Raw genomic sequence first — 15,299 nt, forward strand, 5'->3', positions numbered from 1 at the left:
TGAAAATTAATATCGGTGTTTGTAAAAATCAAAAATTTCGAGAAAATATAAAAAATATTATGGATATTTTAGTCTTTGGTTCATATATGTGCAAAGTTCAGAGCTGCAGAAACAACTGTAGTAAAAATCTGCTGTTAAACTTTACCCTAGGGTTAATCCGGTGCGGGATTAAAAATTTCGGTTTTTTTTACTGTTACTGTGTGTTCCGGTCATTCGGGTTCATAATCACGGGTCTCAAGATCCGAGTTGGTATTTAGTATTTACTTTTGAAACGAAGAAATAATATGGGGCTAACCGGACTTCCACACCTACGCCGGCCCTGCCGTTAGATTTGCAAGCGCTCTACTCAAGCTTCCCTTTCGCTCTTCTAGGGTTTTGGAATCACGATTTCTCCATCACCGAGGCTCGAAACTGCGTCGTTTTACTCTCAGTCTCAGGTTCATTACTAGTCTCTTTCTTTATTCCTTTTCATAGTGATCTTGCTTGAAGAAATGTGTCTCTAAAATTTCAACAGCCAACTCAGAAAATGCTGCCGAGGTTGAGCAGAGCTCTCCCTCAGCTCTCGCGGCTGGGCTCACAGCGCGGCCTGAATCACCGTAACGATTTCTATGCTATTTCGCGCCAAAGCTACGCCAAGGCAGCTGTAGCTCCGGTCGATACTCCGAGCGAGCCAGCGGTACGTTTCGAACCTGTGCTTGATTTGAATCTCAATCTATATACATAGTAATTATATGTCGTAATTTAAATAACTTGTTGAGTGATATCGATTCGAATCACGGAGTGTTTGTGATTGTTTGCTGAGAATTTTTGTATGATTGATGAACAGGTGAATTTGGACAAGCTGTTTTGGTCCAAGCCGTGCTCGTTGGCTCTGCCTCCGGAGTCGCCGTTGAGGATTGAGGAGCCGCAGTATGGGGGAATCAAGCGTGTGCTGTTTACACTCATGCTGTTCTACACCAAACAAAGCAAGTCCATTCGAGGGGCGAATGTGGTGTATAAGAGAGTCCTATCGCAGGCTGATAAACCGGCCATATACGAAGGTCTGGTTCTCTATCTCTCTTTGTTGAAGTTAACACTAGGAGAGAGACTGTGTAGGTATCTAAATGAGGAAATGAATTATTGTTGTATATGTGCAGTGTTTAACTTGGAGAGAACTTTTAAGACGAATTATGCTTTGCTTGTACTTCATATGTGGCTTTGTTTACGCCGGTTGAGACAAGAGGGCAAAGAAGGTGTTGAGCTCGGGCAATATGTGTATGAGACTTACAATCACGATGTGGAACTTAGAGTATCTAAGGCTGGGGTGTGTGATTCTTATACATTAAGCTCTTTGGACTTGAATGCTGGATGACTGTTTGGTTAGTTGTTTTTTGCTAATTCCGTGTTAAATAACATGAGCAACTCTAACTAGAGTTTATCGTCCACTTCGATAGGTTTTGTAGTACTTTCTTTAGTATGGTTCAACAATTGTAGGGAATTCTCCAGGAAGAATCTGGTCCTTGGGATGAACAGTAGTTTTTGTTGGGAATGTTGGATATGGGTTAATTCAGTAATTAGAAATTGGTTTCTTAGACTTCTCCATGTTGGAAAGGAATTGGTTGGTCAAAACTTGTAGGAGTATGGGTTGTTTTCATGTAAAGTGAAACTATTTCCAAATACTGTTTAGCTTTTAGTGTACAATATGTAGGAGTGTCATTATAGCATTTGAAGTTTTTAATTTTACTGTCATCATATGCGGAGGGAGAGTCCGTAGTTATGCTGATTATACGTGGATGCACTATTACAGTATAGAATATACAGCTACGCACGTATTGATTTGTCATTGAAATGCTAGGTCAACTTGCTATTGAGTAAATGGATGAAAGATTTGGAGAGGATATTCTATGGAAACATTGTTGCTTATGATGCTGCACTGCTTCCAGAGGCAAGGCAGGATGAGCTGCCAAATGTCATATGGAGGTAAATCTTTTTTGGATCTTGGTTATGGTCTCCCAGCCCTTATCTAAACCAAGTCAATTAATGGTGTTCCTTCAATGAGCTCCAACATCTCATTCCTTAACCGACTTAATTGGGAGATCCACTTTAATATTTTGCATTTGTGTCTCAGGAATGTCTTTTCTGATGATGGTTCATCAAGGCCAGATGAGGCTGCATCAAGAACTGTCCAGGCATGCTCTCATTCTTACTTTTGTCTCAAATTTTGATGTAGTAACCTTTACTTTCGTTTAGAATGTATAGAAGTGTTGTTTTCGGAAGATTGACCAGAACTTTCATATATTCCCACCTTGATTAATTGAGTACTGTGTGCTACAATGCTGAAAAGTGAATAGAGTGGTGAGTGATTAGGGAATGGGATCACTAAAGTTTGAGTTGCTCATGTACTTGTCACTAAGACATAAGAGGGGTATAGTATAGGTTACCCAACCTCCAGTCTGTTGATCAAACACTATAAAGTTTTCCTTCAATTTTGGAGTTCTTTTTGTGTGTGCATACTAATTTACCTGATGTTTTTCCTCAATTTATTTTATTTTACTTTTTTGGAGGGAATTGTGGGTGTTAAGTTTTCCAGTATATTGTAAATGTACGCATTTACGATGGAGGTTTATGTATGTGCAGGCAATGGCAAGATATGTTCGCCGGGAAGTTAGTTGCCTGTCCTTAACAGGTATTCATTATTTTACATTTTCCAAGAATGAATTATCTGTGCACCAAATCTATCAGATACATACTTACATAGGCAGCAACCTGAATAAGCTGACCAAATTGTACAGTAAAAGGATCAGAGTAGTGACACCCTGCATACTGCATGCTATAGAACAATTCATATTATTTGGTTTTCACATCATGAAAAACTTTGTTGTCTTTGCACTTTTGGTCAGAATGATTGTTGAAGTCTCAAACACATTAGTTCTTCTAATACCTTTGCACCACCTTGCTTTGAACTTTCAAGTAATTCTATATGGTTGACATGCTCTCTATGTTCTTCGGCTATTAGCCTTTCTAATACTTAAACCTATTTTTGCTTCCTATGTTAGTCTGACATTGTTGTGGTTTTCTGTTGCAGATAAAGAAGCTATGTTTACTGGCAATTTCATGTTTACTCTACTAAAGATATAAGAACCAAAATTGGAGGAATCCAGATGAGAACGAACCTATCCGGTCATATGCAGATTTTCCTTGTTTTGGGAGATTGTTTTCATACTGTAAAAGATAGTTTTCCTTGCTGAAAGAAATCAGTTGTTCACTTGTAAAAGACCAGGGTATTTTAGTAATCAAACTAGTTTTAATACCGATTCCATATGGTAATTAGTTTCATTCCTGTTTTGATTTTTTATGGTAAGTAAACAGTAAATTATATGAAATATTCTCATACCGATTCTTGTTGATACCGATTGTTGTTGATACTAATTCATGATAATTTTCATTCTAAGTTAGTAAACGTGCCATTAGTTTGGGCAAATTTTTTTTATGAGAGCTAATCTGAGTTAATGATTTATGTCTCAAGAGACTAGAATTCTTTTCTCAAGAGCTGATCTTACTGAGAAATTCTTAAAGATTAGCATTTAGTTTGTCGGTAATTTAACATCGTAAAAAGAAAGGGGTACTTTTGTCAATCCACGGTTAAGAGTGGGTCCGGGGCAATCCGGCTCAACCCAAGACATACGGAAATATATACCTAATTGGGATGCTAGATTACAACCAAACCCTAATCGGAGATCTTGCAGCAGCTCGAGTCATGACGACAGCGCGTGAGATTCGCTCCATACGGGTCGACGGCTTGCCTCTGAGGATGGATGAGACCTATTTCTTCCACTGCTTCCATGACAACGCGAAGGTATCGATCTCTATTTACTTGGGAAAAATTATTGAAATTCAACCTTGGGATTCTGTTTTATTATAAAATCGGTGATTGTAGGTTTAGGCTGCTACGGTTTTGCGTCATTGGCGAACAGGAGTGCCGCTAGATTTTGGTTTTGTGGAGTTTGCTTCTCAGAGCGATGCTGAGTTTGTCTTGGAATCCTACCACGGTGACCGGATGCCCAACTCCGATCATGAGAGGAGATTCTGCCTCAGCTGGGACACTGATCATTCCGGTACATGTTGGCGCTGGAATTCTACTTACACAGATTGCTCTTACTTTGGTTATGATGAACTTGGTAATAAAGTGAATGCCAAGACATTGATCAACAAGTGCTCCATTTCTAGAAGGCGAGCTTATAATCAAAGTATGTGGAGTGTTGAGATGCTTGATGTGTTTCTGAAAATTATGTGGAGTGTTCTAGTGTGTGCATATGTGTTTCTGAGTATGTGCATATGTAATCTTACAACTGCCTACACCAGTGCTTACGTTCTCTCATCGCTGAGATTCAGGGGGGGCCTATATGGAAACAGTTGGTGACAAGCGTTTGAAGCTTACGGACATGCCTCTCACTCATCCCAAATACTATCAACAAGGATATGCCGGCTGCCCTAGTCTTACTATCCAACAGGTTGTTTATTCAGACCTTTTATTCCTACTTAGCTCTTTTCATTGATGCATGTTAACCGCCTTTTCTTTGTTGATTCAGAACCAACCAGAACCGATGCAGCGGGATGGTGGTTGTGGTGCTGGATATGTTAACCAGCCACCTTATCAGCAACTTCAGACACAGGGGAAGGAGAAGGAGCTGTATCTATGTTTCGAAGAAGTCAGCTTTCCAACAAGTTGTTACGTCTTACGCACCATCAAACTTTCCGAGTTATTGGCATGCTCTTGTAACTTTAGCACCGAAACTTGCACAATAACCAAGTGCCGAAATTGCACCCCCAAAACCAAACAGGAACATCAGTTGCGCCTGCGGGCTTGGCTTTTCACTGGGGAGAAAGTCCCCCCAAGCTGCGGCCTTGTGGAGAGAATCCCAGAGAGTATGAGTTGCTGTGCCTACGGCTCCCAAATGTTCCTCACCGGTGGCGTGGTTCCCCCACCAGATGCAGACACAGCGAATTATGTGCCTAGTGGAGATGTCTATAGTTTTAAGCCGGAGTCTACTATTTGGCAAAAGGTTGATTGGAGTTGCCCAAAGGTGAAACCAAATCCCTTGCTTTTTGAGGTGAATGGAAAACTCTATTGTCTCGCAGCCTGTGGTTCTCTTGGAGTTACCAGTTCTGGTGGATGTTTGGTTCTGCCGGATCCTATAGCTAACGTGCCGAGACTAAAAAGTTGGCTTGGTCTTGCAAACTACATTACTTTTGATAAATTGGCTTGTGCTGTTGTTGGATCCAAGATCTTGATCTCGTTTCTAGAGCCTTACCTTTGCGACCTTCCCATTATTTGCTTTGACGTAAATGACAAGGAAAAGGAATGGAGAGTGATGACTTCCTTGTTTAATGGTAAGCCTTTTCCCTTCGTTGGCAGGGCTTTAGTCTTGGACTTGAAAGGTACACATGTCATGTTCTCCTTTTGTAATCAGCGCTATATATGTGTCTCTCAATTAGCACTGAATGATGATGGCGATATAAGCATCTCTCAAGAAAAATGTTTTATGGTTCTTGGCTTGGTCGATACCTTGATGAAATACACTGATCCACTGTCATACAACTTTGTCGATCTTGGAGATCAATGTGTTGCCCTTGTTTTGTGTGGCAACATTTCTTCTTATGGAGAGGATTATGGACATTTTCTCGGGAAGGTGCGTGTTGTTGTAGTAGTGATTCACTATGAAGTATTGAGTTCAAATTGTATCACAAGTAATATCAAGGCCACTCGCACCTTTGAGTACAATTGTCATTCCTCGGACATCCTTCTTACTCACTTGACCGGTGGCTTTGTGGTCTAACTCAATCCATCCATTGGTAATTCCTCCTCTTTCTCTTCAAACCAAGAGTTAGTGCTATGTCAAACCAAGAATTAATGCTAGACATGGTTGGTCCTTATAGCTCTTTAACTTGTACTTAATCTAGCTTTGCCCATATGCAAGAATTTGTGGGACTAGCATGAATGAGATGCACATTGCACACACAGCTGATTTATTTTTTATTTATCTTTGTTTCTAACAAATAAAAATTAGTGTTCTGTCTATTTTGAGTTTGGAAAGAAAGATGGAAAGATATATTGGTTTATTGCTTTCTTTGCATTTGCTTTGTACATTGTTCTCTATAAACTAAAGAACAGAAATTTCCGTTGAGAAATGAGCTATTTTACACTATGAGCAGTCTGCATTCAAGATAGTAGTAAGTAGGCGTCACAGAAGCTTGTGTAGGTGTCACAGACGTAGTTAGTAGGCTTTGAAATATTCTGATTCAGATGACAATTTACAATGCATGGCGATGGCGATATCATTTATATGTTGTAATTTCTGTTTTGATTCATTTGCATGTACTGTGGTGTGGCAGAAGAGAATCACAGGTTGTGACTTGTGAGAGTGTCCTTGTGAAATGGAAATAACTTGAATGGAGGTCATTTATCAATGTCATGGAAATCTGTTCCTTGTACTTTTCTCTTGATCTTCAGGATTTGGTTTGTAAATTTGATGTGTTGGTTGTGCACCTTGTCTGTAAGGATTTGAATCAATATTTGTCTTTCTAGACGAACGTACCAACAACGGGCCACTCAAGTTGTGTTTTCTTTACCAGCAGTTTCGATGTTGTTAAGATAAATATCTTTTTTGTAGGTGTATTGAATTTTGTTGTTCTGTCATTCTCTATGGAAAATTGGAAAATAGACGAGGCATGTATTACACACACGAAGATATAAACAAGGCACATGAATCAATTCTGTGTTTAGGAAAGTCGGACATGCTTTTAGGAACTTTGGTAGTCGGTTATGTCTGTCTGTGAGTTTGGGGAACCAGAATTGGTGCACACTGTGATTGTCTCAATGTTGGTAGAATCAATTAATCTGTATAAATTATCAATAGCAACCATTTCCATTTTTATTATTATTTCATTAGTTTCCGATCAAGTAAAGCAGGTCCATTTTTGATGGTGGACTTATGGGAATGTTGAGTTAGTCCTCGGGGTATTTCGTTGAAAATACTAATCTTCTATTCATTACCATAATTTAAAATGCACCTAATGTATTGATGTTTTGGGTGCCATAACTCTATCAACCGTGAGCTCATAGTGCATAAAATTTCAAGAAAAAGAAAGTCACTAACAAGAAATATGAAAACCATTACAGGCGGTCAAGATGGTAAAAGTATAGATATAGAACCTCATATCTAGATTAAAATTGTGGATAAGAAAATAAAGCGTTTTAACATGATCTCGCAATAAAATGATTAGTTTATCTACTTACAAAACATTTCAAAAAATCGTATAATTTCAGAGAAAGCATTTTCAGTACACGGCGTGTATATTCACATATATGGATAATCAGGATTAAAAAAATAATATAAAAATATAGTGGTCAAACATATGAATTGTTATAAATGATTAAAATTGTGTCGTGTAAATATACTTCATGTATATAAAAAAAAAGAAAAAGAATTTCCAATAATTTTGAAAGAAAATGATGACGAAGGCATAAGGTCGGTCCATCAATTGCCGCCATCCACCGCCCAAAAAGGAAGGCCAATTCATACCTTTTTGCCAAAATATTAAGTAGGTCCCACCTTACTCTGAAAATCCTCCAATAGAAATTCGCAGATGCCGTGTCCTCTTCCTTCCCTCCATCTTCAAAACTCTGCAAAAACCTTTCCTAAAAACCCAAAGACCCAAACTTTCAAACCTTTGATTTCACTCCAACGCCACCCTCTTTCCTTCTTCTCCTATATAACCCAAAATCCCAGACCACCCTTTTCACTGTTCCATAACCGCAAGAAAACCCATCCAAAATCCTTCATTTTCCCCCAAAATCAAAAAACCCTAAATTTCAATCCTCCCCCAAAAAGCTTCCTTTTTTTGGGGGGTTTCACTCAGAATCACTCCTTCTCCAATACCCAGGTTTCAATTTCCCCCAATTTCACAAAACCCGGCCATGATATTCTTCAAGTTCCTCCTTCTCTTTCCTCTTTTAACCCTAGCTTTCTCCCATGAGGCCCTCAGCCCCCACCACCTGCCTAGACCCTTGATCATCGAGTACCCCGATCACCACGCCGAGCCCAATTTCAAGGAGCTTGATGAGGAGGTCAAGCTGCGCTGTACCAGCTGGAGGTTTGCTGTGGAGGCTAACAATGTGAATCCGTGGAAGACGATCCCGGAGGAATGTGTGGAGTATGTGAAGGACTACGTCACCGGCCGGGGTTATAGTGTTGATTTGGAGAGGGTTTCGAATGAGGCTGGGATTTATGTTAAGAGTGTTGTGTTGGGTGGTGATGGCAAAGATGTGTGGATTTTCGATGTGGATGATACGCTCTTGTCGAATGTTCCGTATTATGCTGATCATGGTTATGGGTATGATTCTTAGCCTAACTTTGATTGATACTTTTGTATTGGTTGAATGTATGTTATAATCGATGTAGATATGGTAATGTGTGCTTGATTGAGTAGAATGTGTGCTAGGATGAACATAAATTGATTGGTGTTGAGAAGTTTTTGTTAGAATTGGTAATAGCAGAATATTGAAAAACTAGTCCCTCCAAGAAGGATAAAATCCTGTTTAATTGTTGATGAAAAGAGAGGAAAGTTGAATGTCGAAACCTTGATGGTTCGTCTTTTGTGCTTGATAGATCATGACTAGGATTTCGAAATGTGTGTTTGGGTTTGTTGTGTTGAACATGTTACAACTGCTCCACAAATCTAACCACAGTCCTGTTGTCCTGTTTTCTCTTTGATTCAATGTGTTGGTTCTTCCTGTGACGATTTTGTGTTAAACTGTGCAGCTCGGAGGTTTTTGATCAGGTGGAGTTTGATAAGTGGGTCGACAAGGGAATGTCACCTGCTATAAAGTCCAGCTTGAAACTCTATGAAGAGGTTTTAGGCTTGGGGTTTAAGGTTTTCTTGCTCACTGGGCGCAGCGAAGGGAAAAGAGGGGTTACTGCTGAGAATCTGAAAAATGTGGGATTTCAAGATTGGCATAAGCTTATATTGAGGTGAGTATGAATGTTTTTGATGGATTACTCTTTAAACGGGATGGTTGTGTTGTGTGACTAACTGACTACGTTAAGTGCCCAGATTATGTGTTTTGCTTTTACATTTTAAGGATAGGGTAGGTGATCTCACTGATCTGTCTTAATGCATAGGCAAATCTTAGAACTTGTGAAAGTTTAAGGCAGTGCAGGATTATTTGTGCTAAAATGTTAGGTAGACTTATTAGCATGAGTATGGAAGTCCTGAATATAACTACTACGAGGCTGTTATTCCAGCTGTGGGGTAGATGAGGAAATGCTAAATATAACTACTTTTCATGACATTGTTAAATCTGCTTTCTCATGAAACTATAGTCCTTTCATCGTTTTATTCATTATTGCAGTTCCCTGGTGGGGTTCTGATCATAAAAAAGGCAATGTGGAATTCTTATATCTATATTTCAATTACTGTGCAGGGCTGCAGATGACCATGGGAAATCAGCTACAATTTACAAATCAGAGAAAAGAAGCGAGATGGAAAAAGAGGGATACAGAATTCTTGGAAACTCTGGAGACCAGTGGAGTGATTTATTGGGTAGCTCAATGTCCATCCGCTCATTCAAGCTTCCCAATCCCATGTATTACATTCCATAATAGAAGATAGTTGTTCCAATAATTGCATTGTACTGATTGGTTTGTGGTCCTTGGTGTATATAGGAATTCAAGCAGTCATATTATTGTAGTACCTGAGTGAAAACATGTGATGAATATTTATTCTACAGGGAAATATAAATGTCAAAAGTCACTGTTGTATATACTTCCAGTTTAACTCTCTTATGAGTCTTATCTGGTAACAAGTGAAGCATTAGTTTCATTTTGCAGACACTATTGATGAATGGTCATGATCATGTACAGATGAATGTAATCTTAGCATTTGCTTTTGAACAATTCTAATCCTACAGGTACACTTGTTTCATGCTCCTCCTAGCCAAAACTGTTGTAGAGCTGGTTGGCGGTGAAAGTGGACAATGCAAAATTCAGAGTCCCTCCTACTTTTGCATTACACAGATTGGACCACGGTGAGTGGCTTTTGCTTTCCCAGTTGCACTAATTTTCTGTTGCATTATGTGTTTATCTGCATTATTGGTCCCAGACTTATTGCGTCCAAAGGACCAAAGTTGTGAAATTGCTTTCATCCGAGTCAGTCGTTGTACTGCATTGAAGACCTTACTTGCTCGAGGCTCATATAACTCTATCTAGACATGACTTCCATACCAGGTTAGGTTGTTTTTGCCTCATGGAGGATACTTTGGCATTCTGGGACCATTCTTTAGGTGAATGTGATCCTTTAGGTAAGTAAGAGAGACTATCGTGGAAACAATAAACCATCGTCATCATTGTGATGGTTGAGAATTGCAAGATGAGGTCAATGTTTGTTCACTGTTGGATAGATGGTAGGCACCGGCACAACAGATGTATGCTTCCGATGTTATTATTGTATGCAGTCATGTTTATTTAGCCAGTGACTCACCTGGTTAATCACCATATGATTTAAATTCAAAAGTGGATAAAATTATTTTTAAGTAGAATTATTTTATTTTCAATCATTTGATCTAAATCTAACGGTAGGATCCGAGAATATCTTTTCGGAGAATAGAACACAAACACGGTGTTGCAGACTTGTAAGTTGGCATAGGCAAGAAATACATGTCACATTGTCACAGTGTGCCCCTTTCTTAACGGCACAAGAGGATTAGCCTAATCTGAAATTACCTTCAGTAAATTAATGGTAAAAACATTTCAGTTAAGACAGAATCCCCTTAATAGAATTAGAAACAGTTAATGGGCCACACGTGTCCCCTGTCTGACAGGCTGACATATTTCTTTGACAAACCAGGGTGCGTCACGTGGTGGCTAGGGACCCACCCGCTAGAGAAGAACACTCCTCACACTGGTGATTGGTGATTAGCCTTTTAGCCCCCACCAAACAAACTCATCAATCTGCGCCGATAATTAACAAAGCGTTTTTTCTTTTTTTTTTAGAGGAAATTGACGAAGTGGCTTAGTTTTTGAGAGCATCTCAGTACACATCACACCGGCGTGTATCTTTACATATATATATTTTTTTTACATATATGTATAGATGATTAGGATTAAAAAAATAATATAGAAATATAGTGGTTAAACATATAAATTATTATGAGAGGTTAAAATTACGTCGTGTAAATACACGTCGTGCATACAAGAATTTCCACTTAGTTTTTTGATAATCCGAGAATTGGGATCATGGATACGTGATGGTCTTGAATCATACAACAATTATTTCCAATACGAGTAAATATGATAACTAGAAATTTCTCAAAAAAGCTTAGAAGTCGTAAACTGTATCTTGATTTGCTCATTTTTAATTGAATACATGTGTAGTCTCTTCACAGTGCTAAGGTTTGGATTTGATCATGTACATTCTAATTGTTCTTTCCATTCTGATTGAAGCATGTAATTTTTCAACATTTTCTTTTGCCCACATTGGATTGGCATTGCCAAAACAGCAACTGTGTAGGAAACTTCATTCTTTTTCTTCTTGTGTCATTATGGCATGTAGATATCTTCTCTGTGATGTGACACTACAATACAATTTCCTTCCCAAATGGATGAATTACTGAACCCACCAGAACTCTAAGACCTAACAGCTTTTTGCTTCTTTGGAGTAAAACCTTTCTCGGTGTAACATCCAATGACTTTCAGAAATGAACTTGCTCTGCTTACCTTAACTACCAACACCAGCAACCCACTTGTTTTAATAATTGAACTTCTTGTTGGGTGTTTGGATTATATTCAAAGACTTGCTTCTCATTGAAGACACTAGACAGAACACAGTTGAACAAGTCTGGATCTGAAAATCATCTCCAATTTTTTTTTACTTTCATTATTTCTTTGGTAGATATGCCAATTTGGTACCAACCTTGCTGTACAAAAATTATATCAAAAAGGTAATCTCTTCTCTTCCCTGTAGTATTTATATTGGAATTAAGCAACTGACAGTAACTCCATAGCTTAGCCTGATAGAGACATCCCTCCTTCCCCCAACCCATTAATCATTCAAATCAACAAATCCAAGATCTTTGCTTTAATAAAAGGAGGAAGACATATCACTTTTCTTAACAAAGTAACAATAACCTTTTTTTTTTTTCTGATATTAAAGTAACAATAACCATTGTCTTCTACCTCTAAATCTCACTATTTGCTGCATTACCATATCAACCAGAAAAGGACACAATGTGCATGCGAATTTGATATGAAGAATATTTTGGTGGCAAAAGTGAACTTTCACATACACAGCAGACCAATAACAGTCTAACAGAGTGGAGCATCACATGGTATAGATCTGTGTTTATAAGGTGTTACTATAGTTTATGGCTGCTCTCAATTTCTTCAACTCCCCATTTCTTCTTGTGCATATGTCTCTCTCTTGTTTCATCAACATATTCAAAGTCCATTTTCCTAGACAAAAACATTATCTTTTTCCCTTTTAATTCCCCCAAAAATCTTGGGTTCCACAACCCCTTCCAAAAGTACCATTCCATCTCGTCTTGTACTCCTACTTGTATCAAGATCAGCATATGTTCAACAGTCTCTCAATCTTCCAATTCAAAACCAGATCATAACCCTTTGTTGATTGTGACTTTGATCACCCAATAATGTACTTGTCCTTGTGTTTAGTGTTTTTCCAATGTTTGACATAAAGGGATTACAGTTTTGATAGGATGAAGAACATCCACAAGCTTACTTTGATTCTGGTACCGACCTCAGCCACAGTTTTGATAGTTCTTGCACTTTTGGTCTACTTTTTGTGCAAAAGAAGTCCAAAAACTGAGCTTAAAGATGTAGAAAGCACAGAGCAGAAGCATGAAGATGATGGTGCTGTTCTTCAAGTGGCAGACTTGGTAACTTTTCAGGATGGTGAGGACCTCACAATTTCTGACATACTGGAAGCTCCAGGGGAAGTGATTGGAAAATCCAACTATGGTACTTTGTACAAGGCTTTGTTGCAGTCTAGTGACTCAGTGAAGTTGTTGAGGTTTTTGAGGCCTGCATGTACTGCAAGAATTGAAGATTTTGGTGAAGTGATTCAGCTTTTGGGGTGCATCAGGCACCCCAATTTGGTGCCTCTTCTGGGTTTCTATGCAGGGCCAAGAGGTGAGAAGCTTCTGATTCATCCGTATTATTGGCGTGGGAGTCTGGCTCCATTTGTGAGAGGTTAGTACTTTTGCTAATTTCTTTTGCCTTGTGATTTGTCTTCTTTCTGCTTGTGCTTGTTTGGTTGCCAAGAAAATGCCTAAATTGAATATAAAGCATAAAAAAGGCAGTGAATATACTCATTTGAGCTTCATTCAAATACCATTTGGATATCAAATTCTTAATGATCAGAAACAGAAATTGCATAGCAAAATGCAAGGTGTACAGCAGTGTTTTGATAAAAATGATGGTTTGAAAAGTCTTTCCCTCCTTCTCTTGTTCTTGGGTCTGGATTGCTTCACATGTACTTCAAGAATGCAAACTTTGTATTGTGAAAGAGGAAGTTGAAAACTTCTGGCAGGTTTTTAGTTTCCATGTTCTGCTCTTTGACTGTTTTTTTTTTTTTTTTTGTAGTTAGATCCATCTATGCATTTTGCTTGTCATCTACATTGGCTTTTTAATGATTAAGATATTCTGATCTAACAATTCTGAATCCTTGTAATTAGGAAAGCCAAAATTGAAGTTCAATCCAACTGTTGTAGCATATAAAATGGATTCTACTATCTTCTTCTTCTTCCTTATTTTGTTTTTCTTTCGTTTTTATGTTTCTCTTTTTTGTTTGGTGATTTTCATATGGGAGATTCTCCAAGAAGGCTATAGACTTTAGTGTTGAGGACCAGCCTAACTGAATTTTGATAGTTTTGGTGTTATCTGCTTGTTTTAATATCTTTTGTGCATGCCATACAACCATATTTGGAGTCTTTCCATACATAATTTCAATCTGTCAACACCAACCATAGTCAGTTACCCCATTGAGATGAGGATAGCTGCATTATTCACATTTGTCTTCCTTCCCTAATTCTCAAAATTGATCTTTGCAATTTCTCTAGAAAAATCAAATATCTGTGGAATCATTACCATATTCATATGTAGAGTTGTTTTGATTAAACTTCTCTTTGTATGTAATGGCAGAGGGCAATCCTGAGTCTCACAAATGGGCAATAATTTATAGGATATCAGTTGGTATAACCAAAGGGTTACATCATCTTCACACTGGCTTGGAGAAGCCTGTAATTCATGGTAATCTGAAGTTGAAAAATGTGCTCTTCGACCGGCATTACCAACCTTTCATCTCAGATTACAGCCTACACCTTCTCTTGAATCCCACTGCTGGCCAAGAAATGCTTGAATGTTCGGCATATCAAGGCTACAAGGCACCCGAGCTGATCAAAATGAGGGATGCAAATGAAGAGACTGATATATACAGTCTAGGGATCATCTTACTTGAGTTACTCACAGGAAAGGAACCCATCAACCAAAATCCTACAACACCTGACGAGGACTTCAGTTTGCCAAACCTAATGAGAAATGCAGTCCTTGGACATAGAATTCAGGAACTGTTCCATCCAGATATACTTGTTAGTAGCTGCACTACTGATGATGAAATCCCAGTTACTAAAGAAAGAATTCTCAAATTGTTTCAGCTTGCTATGACATGTTGTTCTCCTTCTTCATCATTGAGACCAAACACCAAGCAGGTGCTATGGAAGCTTGAAGAGATCGGAAGCTAGACATTGTTGGGTAGGTTCATAGTCAGAGTGCCTGGATTTCATTTCAGGATACATTTCTAGCTTACAAAATCTGCATGATTGATGCCCATGATGACATTTGACATGTAAAGTAAAAAGTATAGATAATTGGGTATACTTTCTTGAGGCCAAAAAGTTGGGAAATTTCAGCTACCAGGATTTGTAGGATTTAAGCCATCTGACAAAGATCATATAGTTAGTGATTTCTTTGTCACCATGACTCATATTGCAGATTTCTAGTGTATTGGAGTGGATGGGGTGCAAAGTGTTACAAGAGAAGGTATGGTGGCTCAGCCAAAATGACAAAAAAGAGATTTTTGTTCAAAATTGAGCAATGAAATTATGATTTTAAATACCAATTGTGGCAATGTTTTTTTTTACTCAACTAGTTCCATTTTTTTTTCAGCTTTCATCTCTCTTACTCTAATGTGGAAGCAATCAAATCAATTTAAATACCAGTTCCAATGTATTTTATGCCATACTAGAA

General features: G+C 38.3%; 3 protein-coding genes across 3 annotated transcripts; all 3 read left to right on the forward strand.

Moving 5' to 3' along the window:
* Nucleotides 1-287: 287 nt before the first annotated feature.
* LOC101296239 (ubiquinol-cytochrome c reductase complex chaperone CBP3 homolog) lies at nt 288-3,385 on the forward strand. The gene is made up of 8 exons (XM_004307735.1): nt 288-437; nt 524-676; nt 827-1,040; nt 1,137-1,303; nt 1,835-1,959; nt 2,108-2,168; nt 2,617-2,665; nt 3,065-3,385. The coding sequence occupies exons 2-8, from the start codon at nt 527-529 to the stop codon at nt 3,115-3,117; spliced, it is 819 nt and encodes a 272-aa protein (XP_004307783.1). The 5' UTR covers nt 288-437; nt 524-526; the 3' UTR covers nt 3,118-3,385.
* Nucleotides 3,386-7,688: 4,303 nt separating this feature from the next.
* Nucleotides 7,689-9,803, forward strand: LOC101296521 (acid phosphatase 1-like). Its single transcript, XM_004307736.1, has 3 exons — nt 7,689-8,373; nt 8,802-9,011; nt 9,464-9,803. Exons 1-3 carry the CDS (start codon nt 7,958-7,960, stop codon nt 9,639-9,641), a joined length of 804 nt encoding a protein of 267 aa, XP_004307784.1. The 5' UTR covers nt 7,689-7,957; the 3' UTR covers nt 9,642-9,803.
* Nucleotides 9,804-12,472: 2,669 nt separating this feature from the next.
* LOC101296811 (probable leucine-rich repeat receptor-like protein kinase IMK3-like) lies at nt 12,473-15,130 on the forward strand. Its single transcript, XM_004307737.1, has 2 exons — nt 12,473-13,244; nt 14,196-15,130. Exons 1-2 carry the CDS (start codon nt 12,752-12,754, stop codon nt 14,792-14,794), a joined length of 1,092 nt encoding a protein of 363 aa, XP_004307785.1. The 5' UTR covers nt 12,473-12,751; the 3' UTR covers nt 14,795-15,130.
* Nucleotides 15,131-15,299: the final 169 nt, after the last annotated feature.

This window comes from Fragaria vesca, linkage group LG7 (assembly GCF_000184155.1).
Source record: "Fragaria vesca subsp. vesca linkage group LG7, FraVesHawaii_1.0, whole genome shotgun sequence".
NCBI lineage: Eukaryota > Viridiplantae > Streptophyta > Magnoliopsida > Rosales > Rosaceae > Fragaria > Fragaria vesca.